The sequence below is a fragment of the Ooceraea biroi genome, chromosome 6, assembly GCF_003672135.1.
Source record: "Ooceraea biroi isolate clonal line C1 chromosome 6, Obir_v5.4, whole genome shotgun sequence".
Lineage (NCBI taxonomy): Eukaryota > Metazoa > Arthropoda > Insecta > Hymenoptera > Formicidae > Ooceraea > Ooceraea biroi.
Window position 1 is genome coordinate 4,059,311 of NC_039511.1, and position 11,279 is coordinate 4,070,589.

Sequence of the window (11,279 nt, forward strand, 5' to 3'; positions counted from 1 at the left end):
GAAAAAAATAATTTGTCAGAACTGCCGACAGTACAGAACAGGTCCAAAACGATTACTCATCTCTTGTCACTCGCGAGATCAAACGATACAACTTCGCTTTTATGTAGTTTCCGTATTAATGCGTGTAGTTAATCTCATATTGAGACGTTCTTTGACTCCGGCAAATTCGATTCGGTCCCGGCAAACTGTTCAGCAAACTGATTAATCATAATCTATTTACGAGCTAGCAACGCGCTCTAACTTTTTCAGCGTTATCACCAGCAAATTGACGTATTTGAGATCGATACATCGGCACTTCGATAACGGCGTTACCGATCAAATTTCACGCTCTTGATTTCGCAAGGGAATCGCGGACGCGCCGAAGAGCAATTTCGTCGGCCGAAAGAGAACCAGCCCGAGTCAAAAAATCGAATGCGTTTGCATTCAAAACGCGCATTCTACGCTCGAAGGAGAGACGCAGCGCGCTGGTATACCTCGCAATGTCGCCGTGTCCACCAATCGATCGTTTCCCCACGCTGTATCTTTCCACGGGGAGCTAATTTCCTACTTCCTAAAGAGCTTACCGGAGTGAGTTACGGGATATTTTTGGCGCGAGGGATCGGGTCTCCACCATCCTACGCGAAAACTTCTATCCGCTTCGGCGTAACACGAAAATACTTGGCCGGCCCTTGTCGAACGCGACCCCACGACCACGATCGAGCGATTCTCTTCGGCAATTTCCTGCCCGGGAGGGAGATTATGTCAGTGATATTTGCAGAACCCCGTAAACCTCGTAAAACTGTCATCTTGGATATTCTTCGTCATTTCTCGTCCGATGATTGAATTAATGACGCATATGGGAATGCCCAACACGTGTATATGTATTGAAACATTTCCGTGGAACCGTTGACCCGAATATTAAAGAACAACCTTCCGGCTTCTCTGTGAATGCTAATAATCCAATCTATATGTTACATACTGCAAACACGCGGAGATTACGGACTCGGTCCTGTCTTTTGCTTGTGTCAAGCAATTATCGCTTCCGCAAACGCTGTACCGTGCTGCGAGCCTCTCCCGATCCATTACAATATGGTAATCGCAGTTTTTACGACGACGCGCAAGCACGAGGGCAAGCCGTCGCTTTCATAAATTCATCGCACGCCTCTGAAATTTTATTAGCGACACGAGCGTTTTGATGAACGTTAAATTTCCTCGTTAAACGACACGCAATTACGTGATTATTTTCGCGAGCGGGTATGTACGCGAATCAACGCGAGATTGCCCCCGCGGCATTATCCTGAAATATTTTTCGTTTTGCGTGTTACGCCCGTAATAAACTCGAAACGAAATCAAGAAGAGAACACTCCAGCGATCGATGCTTCTCGTTGGCCAGAATAGATTTTATCGAATCTCGATCTGAACGCGATCGAACTAGTGCTACGTCTAATCAAACTTGCTTCATCGGATATGGCGAAGGGTTCGCCGAGATTTGACGACGCCAGCAGATCCGGCCCGATCGATTATTGGTCCTCATCGAGTGCAGAGGCGGGGTATCCGTTATTGTATCGACGGGAAGTCAACGGATCGCAATCGCGGCGGCGACAGATCGTGTTCTTCATATCCGTTGACAGGCCGCAATATTTATCCGATGAATTACGCGCGCGTAAAATCGCAACCCCCTTGCGTTGATTAACCGGATTTATTGATACAAATCTCGTTGTTCCACTTTGCGCGGTCGTGCTAGGGATAACTACGTCTCGGCAAGAATGCGCATTACGTTATGCGATGTTACAAGCGTACTATTAACGCGTTCGTTCATTAACGTTAACAAATCTGCGTCTCGAATGCGCGCGTACAGTTACTACCGGGAAAGGGTAGCATCGGACTTCACGGCACAACAAATTTCGTAGCACTCCACGCTGCGTCGACGACCGAAGTACATTAATAATCCCGTGCTGCAGCAATTAATTGGCTGCTGAAGGAGCTTCGCAACTCGAGCGGGAACATTCGACGTTGATTATATCTGCGCCGAAGTAATAAGATCTAGCTACGCTGGCGAGGATCCAGAATGGCAAGTCACAGCTTGTTCGACGAAACAAACGGTACGGATTACAAAGATGGAACGGAAAGTCGCGGCATCAAAATTGCGCTTGCATCAAAAGCGCAAAACTGTAGCAGCGAAATTGTCAGAACAGTGTAACGACCGACGCTCCGAATTCTCGTGTCTCTCGCGGTGTCGCAAGAAGAGTTTCCACAGTTTCAGCCGCGACAAAATTTCTGTTATCCATCCCGTCGCCGATACACGCGGCCGCTTCCTCACTTCTTATTGATTCCCGGATCTAATTTGACGGCGCTCCGAAAGCAGATACCGCCATTGGCAAGACGGAAGATTGCAGTGCTAGATCTTGAGAAAGGAATGCGGCATTATACTGTCGCAGCAGCACGAGCGAAATGCCCCCAAACGCGAAAGGAAGAGAGCGGGTAATCTACCGCGTAGGATCTATGGGATTCGTGGCCGGAAACGCAAGGACGGTGATCGATGTATAATCACGTGAGAATGTACAATTCTCTCCGTATGCACATGCACGCCGCGACTGCTACACCTTGCAGCGCGCACACGTATTCCCTTGCCAGGAAAGAAACTAATGCCAGCAATTCAGAAGTTTTCCGGGTTAGTGCCGGAGAAGAATGGCAATCACTAGTGCTTTACCTGTGCGCCACGGAATGAAAAATTAATCCCCATTAATCTCCGCGGCTGTTTCGTGACCGTCAGTGACCGTCTGTTTCATAATTATTGATTATACAGATGACTATCATCTCTCTCTGTGTGGATACAAATTTGCTTTTCCCCTAAATTTTTTCGCACTAATTTTTTTCTTCAACTTTTATTATGTAGTTAGGTATCTAAATATTTTAATCTCAAATTAACACAGCGGCAAAACAGAAGATTCCTCTGTAAAACACCACGTTGTGATGCTTGATCCTGAGTGTGGCGATACGAAGCCGGTTAAAGAATCGGATGCTCTTAAATATCTGCAAACTCGCGATAAATCCAGCCATTCGAGCGTGGCCTCTCGACCGGATTATTTATCCCAAGATTATTTCCTCGTACAATTCCCAACTTCCTGTCTAATCCTCCCACCTATCGCTAACGGCCGTCAGAGTCACCGGCGCGAATCACGAGCCCGGTGGTTTACGGCAGTCCGCTCGGCGTGATCGCAAAAAGGCGGCATTACCGCGGCGTCGCTCATGGGCTGCTTTTATTTCAGGAAACTCGTCGAACAATTTCTCAACGGATTATACCGAGATTTGCTCTCCCCGGAAAGTTGGGTAATTCCTTTACAAGTTCACGCCGGAAGAAGTTTTGCCCGCTACCATCCTCAATCCTCATCGCGCGTTCTTCCTCTCTCTCTCTCTCTCTTCCTCGTTCTTCCTACCGTGCGCTTCATGATGACAATGAAATAATTTGCTTTCGCTTCAAAGCGTTTCGTTGACGTGGCGAAATTAGTAGCTCGGTCGTTGCGAGTCTCTAGACCCGAATTAACGAAGCACCGCTTCCCTTTCGTTGTCGGAACAACAAAGGAAAAAATACTGACTACGTCTATACGTATGGTTAAATGTTATTATGCATGCGGTACTCCTGAATGTTCAATAAAAATTCACCATTACACCTTGGTTGTCGATCAACACAGCGCAGTATTCCTTTTACAGAGTAACAATGGATCACGGTGTCAAGTACCTGATACTTTCAGTGCTCTGTCTGGTATTATCGGGATACGAAGCGGACGATAACTACGAAACGATTCTATCGAGGAAACGACGGTACGTCGTTTTTCCCGAAGGCTCCACATTTTCCGTGAGTATCGTGCGGCACATTGATTTATTTTCACGAGCAATCTGCGAGCAACTTCCTCTTAATGCAAAACAGCGTTATTATTCATAGATGTCATTATATTCCCGTCAGCTTCGTCAACAGATTTTTACGTTATTATAAACATTAATTTAAATGCAAATGTAATGAATACATGAGTTAATTTAACATTTAGTTGTAAGGGGCGTCACTGGCATGCGGTTGCTGTGTGCGGTAATTAACTCTATAATTAATTACTTACCGATTGAACGCATTTGCCGGTAGATAATTCTCAGGTTTCGGGTTGGTAGAATTATTATGGTTTATTATAATTTATCGCTGTATTATCGCGCGATACTATTTTCAACATCGAGGGATACCATGGTCAATAATTATAAAGAAACACTGAAAACCATCTCTGAAAATCATTATACATAATCTATGCGTGTATGTATGATTTATCTGTGAATTCGTGGACAAACTGTAAACTCTTTTTAGTGTTCATAACAGTCATGATAATGGTAGAAAAATGGAGAGACAATAAGGGAGGAAATACTAAGTACAAATATGAGCTGCAGCGTATCCTCGAACTTGTTTGCAGATCGCACTCTGCATGACCGTGCACACTCTGACTTCGGACAACATCTTCACGGAGGGACTCAACTGGGGCATCTCGTACGACTTGCCCAACGAGAGCAAACCTGCGTTGGAGCCGTTTCTGGAGTTGAGAAACGATAGACTCAAAGCCGGCAACAAGCACGACCGTTACGGTGCCACTGCGGTCGTTGACAGGAACACCGCCCTGAAATATTCTGGATGGAATAACGACATCAAATCTCATTTCACCCCGAGCAGAAAAAAGTACCGCAAGTCAGAATATTACTACTTACAAAGGAGGCACCGACGAGAGCTTTACAACAAGCTTGAAGTCATCATGAACGCGTGAGTACTCCAGTAACAAATTAAATTGTACGATCGCAACTAATTTGTAAATTTATATCGTTAAATAATTTGCAACCTCATTGATCGATTGAAAGTACACGCAGCCGCGCACATGCTTCTAGACATCCCAAATTTATTCTGCAGAATATTTTATGCAAATCGTTGAGCGTGGTAACGCTAAGTGCGAAATTGCGACAATAACACGACGATTGGATGATCAATGCGGCCTGAATTACGGTCAATTAATTCTGTTCTTGATAACAATTAATAACAGCCCGCGAGCGATTAACAACAGTTCCTCCGCATCGACCGCCTCCGCCGTCATCTTCGTCGTCGTCGTCGTCGTCGTGTCATCCACTCAAATTGAGCGAATATATTAACCTGGATTTCTGGCGTTTTGGGGAGAGACGAATTTTCTTCACGAGACACGCTCCGACGAGAGACACGCTCGATAATAAAATAGAACGGCGGGTTTAGTGACAGCGACGCGATCGAACAGCCGTCTTGTCTCTTTATGGAGACCCCCGACGAGGTACTTCAGTTTCTTCCGTGTCATCTATCGCGGCTTACCGACGTATCGGCCGCATTAACGGCGGAAAGCCGATATATCGTAATAATGATGCTCGCCGAGACCGTACTCTTCGACCGCACATCAAGCGAAGCTACAGAGACATGCTATTATCACGTCACGTCGGCTTACAATTTGCCTGGCTATATTACGCTATCGGGCGAACGGTTCCGTGATGTAACGATTTATTCGTTTAATTCGAATTATTCAACTTTCAGATATATTAATTGCGTTGATTTAATGAACAGGGTCACGTCGATTCGTTAAAACCAATTTTCCAGTCGCGTGAATACGACCTTCGCGATATTCTCTAGCTGTCGTAATTCGCGCGGCTCGCTAAATGAGCAAAAACAAAGCCTTTCTAGCTTAAGAAACACCGCGGCATATTAACCAAAAGGATAAATTCGCGTTATTCATAACACTCGCGGAGCAAATAACTGTTGCGACTGCAGCTGACGTTGCGAGACGGGGCAAAAAGCGGCCATTTGTCGGGGCCCGGCATAAATTCAGCGAACGCGTTTATTGCGTCCCTCACGACGGCCTTCACGGACGTTTATCGAGCGACGTTTAGCGGTGTCGTTTACCCCGTCCTGCCAACGGGATAACGAGGCGGGCGCTGGAGCATTGCGGCTAATATCCGCACGAAATCATTCACACCCCTTTGCCGAGAGAAGATGCTAAAATGGTGGTTTATACCCGCGCCTTATAGAGCACCCATCATAGGACGCCCCCGCCGCGTCTCCCCTGACTTGTGCAATGTGGGTCTGCGGGATGATGCAACCATCGCCGGTGGTTTATAAAGGATCGTCCGGTGGTGCCGCCGTTGGTGCGGCTTAAGGATGGCATGAATCAGAGGGTGGCGGGTACTACGGAACGGCGGCTCGATAGCGACGGCGGTGGGAATGTCGGGGCGAGAGGGGTTGTTTCTGAACGAGTCTGGCAGACCATTTATCCGTTTCTCGGGCCAACGACCATGGGAAAATAGTTTCTCTCTCTTCCGCGGCCAGAACCATAACCAGATTTATACCCTCCGTCCGGGAGGTCCGATTATTTTCGTTGGCGCGGCGTTTTCGTTTCCCCGCCGAAATAAGGCCGCGGTAACGGCCGCGCCGAGCGTTTTCACTCGAAGGACGTAGCGCCGAAGGTACTTAACTCGACGAAAATCCTAATAACGTTAGATTGCGACCGCTTACGAAGGGACCCTTCTCGAAAAATGTGAACCATATATGTGAAATGTAATGAGTATCGTTTTGTTTCTTCTATAAAAAAAGGGGACTCCTTGTATAGTGAAATTCTAGCGAAGCGACAACACTGGAGAAGTTTACTATGAATCGTAGCACAAGTGCTTTGAATCTTATCTTAACAATATTTTCTACAATTCGTAGTTTTATAAAACTAGTATATATTAGGGGTGTGATTTAGTTTTGAGGGTTTTGTTTGCTCAAAAACGCATGTATTTAAATATGATAATAAATGAATACCTTAATCAAACTATTTTCCTTCGTTTTCTATAACTTTTTCCCATCTTTCTGGCTAGAGATGGATTCCACCACGATAAAATGACTCTTCTTTTGAGTTGATCCATTCGTCGACGAATTTTCGCACTTCTTCGAAATTATGAAAGTGTGTATCCTCTAAAGCGTGTTGCATCCACCGGAACAAATAATAATCGCATGGAGCAATGTCCGGAGAATACGCGGGGTGCGGTAAGACTTGCCATTCAAGCTCTAATAGTGTTTCTTTCACTGATAACGCAACGTGAGGTCGAGCGTTGTCACGAAGAAGAATCACTTTCCGTCGTTTACTCGCAATTGGTGGTCGTTTTTGGTCCAATGCTTGCTTCAACTTGTACAATTGGTGTCGATAACGATCAGCCGTGACAGTCTCATGCGGATTTAACAGCTCATAGTACACTATCCCACCAAATACAGAGCATTACTTTTGAACCGTGAATATTGCGTCTCGGAGTGGATGTTGATGGTTCGCCTGGATCCACCCATGATTTTCTGCGTTTCGGATTATCAAAATAGATCCACTTTTCATCCCCAGTAACAATCCGAGACAAAAGACTTTTCTTTTTTTGCCTGGCGATCAACGAAATGCAAATGTTCAACTGGTTCGCAATGGCACTTTCCAATAATTGATGTCGAACCCATTTCCCTTCTTTCTGAATTTTTCCCATTTCATGTAAATGTTTGGTAACTGTTGTACGATCAACATTTAATGCTCTGGCAAGTTCTGAAGTGGATTGTGTTGGATTTTCGTCCAATAATGCTTGCAAATCTGCATTTTCAAGCTTTCTTGGTTGTCCCGAGCGTTCTTTGTCCTTCACATCAGTATCACCACTTTTAAAGCATCTAAACCAGTATTCACACGTCTTAATTGATGGGGCAGAATCACCATAAGTTTCCACAAGAATTCTATAACCCTCAGCCGCAGTTTTCTTTTGATTAAAAAACAAAAGCAACGCATATCGAAAATGCTCTTTCGGATTTTTACGATGATATAAACACGACTGTTATTGCATCTATTGCTATAATGCTACTAAATGTCATGGATAATGTCAACACTGTAAGAAACAACAGTTATCGGAAACAGCTATTGGAACAAACTGACACTACAGCCATCTGTTGCAAAACCCTCAAAACTAAATCACACTCCTAATAGATACATAAATAAATTGCATTATGTAAATTGTATTTAAATACTTCATTGTCAGCAGAGAAACTAAATCTTTACATGAAAACAGAAGAAAAGTAGAGCGATAAGAATACATAGAGCGTATAAAAAAATGTGGTTAATAAATGACATTTATATAAAAGTAAAAATAAAAGAACGAGCGGGATAAAATGGTATATCAGAATGTCCGCGTTAGACTGGCGGTATTAATTCTATCTCATCTCTTCGAAATCCACTTCGCTGAAACTCCTTCCTCCCTTCGTAAAGAACCCTCCGGAATAAATGGTAGGCATTTACTCAAATTGCCGATCATAAAATGCGTTCGGGTTCGTCAATTGCGTGTAATGAATGACTCGTTGTCTTATTCTTCCGCTTCGCATTATTCTCTATTCGATAAGAGAAACAAACAATTAAATTATTAAATATAAAGAGTTCTATATTAATTGTTTCACGTTTTTCATCATTTTTCGGTCGTATTACATACTTTTAGTTATGAGCACAATTTATCGAATATCCGGGAGAACACGCAACTCGTGTTGCTCTTTCTTGTCTGACTCTGAAGTCAACGAAGAAATTTGATAACTGCTGTTCTCATCCAACACATTCTCCCTGTAAGACTAGCCCGAGCACAAAGTGACAGTGATAAATCAGAAAAATTGTTATCATGATCCAGTAATCCTCCGGTGTGACAAAGAAGACGCAGCGACAAATCAGAACCGAATTTAACGGGAGATGGATCAAATCATATAAAACTTCTCATCGCGCAACTTCAAAGACGTTCTTTAACCTCTGGCGGAAAAGATGTATGGAGGACGGAAAAACCAGATTCTACTAACGCTAACGAGGTGGCTGGTTGCTGCCGGAATGATAAATTATTATGCTCCTTCATCAATCCCATACTTATCTACTTACTTTTATGAGTGTATTTATTGATATACTGATCGATCTGTATTTATAAGCCTTTTTAAAAAACTTTTTTAAAAATCAGATTTATTTTTAATTGTATTTATAATATATAATTAAATGTTTTGACGGTTTATATTCTTGGTAACTAGAATGTACTTTTCGCTTTAAACAAAGCTCAATGTAATCTCACAAATATTTCGCAAGATATCATTTATAATAATTATCATTTATAATAATTCTACACCTTATTATTTTCTCTTATACTTTTAGGATGGGCTTTGACGGTAGAACGTGCATTCTACGCGCACTTTGCGAAGCATCCCAAAGATTGATGCCAAAAGGAAATACGTTAGTGGAGGAGATGATGAGAATATCATTTTCGTAAGTAAGAAGAAAACAAAGTAAAAGAGTCGCCTTAAAGAGTCGCATGAAATATCGTATTTTTTTCGAAATCTTCTGAATTTAGTTTAAGAAGTGAACATTTACACGTACATTAACAGTTTCAAGATAATGACTCAAAACAGAAAAAACGGGGAGAAGGAAACGACGAATGTACAACAAAAGTCGCAGGAAACTAAAAACGAGTAGATGAAGTACTTTCTTCAGTATATCACGCACACCAAGCTACTTTCATTACGTTCCAGCAAACCTAAACATAGACAGCGCGACGTTCTTCTCTCGTGGAAAATAAAATGTTATTATGAGCCTCACGAAATGCAAAAACGACGACGGATTAAAAACGTGACTCGACTCGTACATATGATTTAAAATACTTTTCTCTTTCTCCATCTCGGCACTTCCGTAAGACACCCCCTCGATTATTCCACCACAGCAGACTATTACGAGGCGGCCTACTCATCGTCTCGAGCAAGAATGCGCAATTCGCAAAACGTTAGGGATCCCCGCGGAGGGTGGCCTCATGAAAGATCTCTCCACCCTTTCAGAAAAATATTTCAAGAGTAATATTTTTCTCGGCACACTGACGGTGCAGGGGAGACCGAGTTTCCACCCGCTGATTTTTCACGACTCTCCGACGCACAATTCGTAGCCCAAAAGTAAAAACCCTCTCATTCTTGCAGGCTACCCCTGAAGAGAGTGTTCTCGTTCGAGCCGCAGGAGCATCACACATACACCCAGGCACATAAAGCCGGCCACGAGGGCAAGGACTGCGCCGCCATGTTTCCCGGGTGCAGTTTCTCCCTCATCGACTTGGCCCTCGGGAGATATAACGCACCCCCGTCCGATCAGCCCGGGGATCCTGCGGACTACACCGGAACTTTGGGCACTGAGGGAGAACCCGCTGCGGATTGGCCCGGGTACAACATGAAGTGAACGCGATGCATGCAAACAGTAACCCGATTTCGACGACGCGCACCTGCATCACGACCTCGCAATGCTGATGATTCACTGTTGTGAATCATCAACAGCATCAGCTCGATAACGTGATAGATTCCGTGATAGAGTCGTCGAAAACTCACATTCTCTCTCTTCTCATTCAAAAGCATCTTTCAGTATGTAATAAAATTACACAATCATATCTGCGCTTGATATAACACGTACATTTAAATAAGTGAAAGTAGTACCAGATTTTTTATGAAGAAGCAATAAAAGAATAAATAAACAGCCATAATAATCGTAGATTGGAAAATGACTCGTGTTCGGTCAACAGAAACGCAAAAATAAAATATGATCGTACGACTGCGAAGACTGGTGATATTACCAAGCAAAAACAGCTAGTTGTCCTGTAATTACATAATAAATATGCATGTTATGGGGATATACATATTCATTGGAAAAGAGAGCCATTGGTAGGGCAGTAACTCGGCATAAATGCAAGTACCAGATTTCATACGTGACCGTGAACGAATCTGAATCCAATTTAATTTGTAGGAGAATGAACGCACGCGTGTATATCACCACAATTATATTATTAATCCGGAATAAAAAAATATTACTTTTTAATAATATTTATTAATATTAATAAAAATTAACATCAATATATGTGTAAATAAATATATGTGTATGTATATTCTGCAATTCTCTAAATGTTATTCAATTTTTCGAATATTATTTTTCAACACCTATGAAAAAGCATTTCGGTCAATTTTATCCGTAGCGTTTAATAACAGCGTAATCACGATCGTATAAATAAATAACGCGTTCGGTAACTGTTTAATCGGCTTGAAGCATCGATTAATAAATTCTGCTCCACTATACACAAAAAGCAGGTCACACGTGTAAAGTACATAATACGCTATTCACAGAGTAGATTATTGTATTTTACATTTATTTTATTCGGTTTGCGCGCGATCCCCGTAACTTCCATTTAGGGGACGTCCATTTTTCAAACGCGCC

At 43.0% G+C, this 11,279-nt stretch overlaps 1 protein-coding gene across 1 annotated transcript; it reads left to right on the forward strand.

The window, feature by feature from the left end:
* The first annotated feature begins 3,697 nt into the window (after window positions 1–3,697).
* Window positions 3,698–10,257, forward strand: LOC113562148. The gene is made up of 4 exons (XM_026970510.1): window positions 3,698–3,835; window positions 4,431–4,771; window positions 9,195–9,305; window positions 10,004–10,257. Exons 1-4 carry the CDS (start codon window positions 3,698–3,700, stop codon window positions 10,254–10,256), a joined length of 843 nt encoding a protein of 280 aa, XP_026826311.1. The 3' UTR covers window position 10,257.
* Window positions 10,258–11,279: the final 1,022 nt, after the last annotated feature.

What these genes read in the sequence shown, in the direction of transcription:
- LOC113562148 (XM_026970510.1), top strand. Translation starts at nt 3,698, where the DNA reads ATGGATCACGGTGTCAAGTACCTGATACTTTCAGTGCTCTGTCTGGTA. An exon ending in CCGAAGGCTCCACATTTTCC is followed by an intron (nt 3,836 to 4,430) that starts GTGAGTATCGTG and finishes ACTTGTTTGCAG; the next exon opens with ATCGCACTCTGCATGACCGT. An exon ending in ATGATGAGAATATCATTTTC is followed by an intron (nt 9,306 to 10,003) that starts GTAAGTAAGAAG and finishes TCATTCTTGCAG; the next exon opens with GCTACCCCTGAAGAGAGTGT.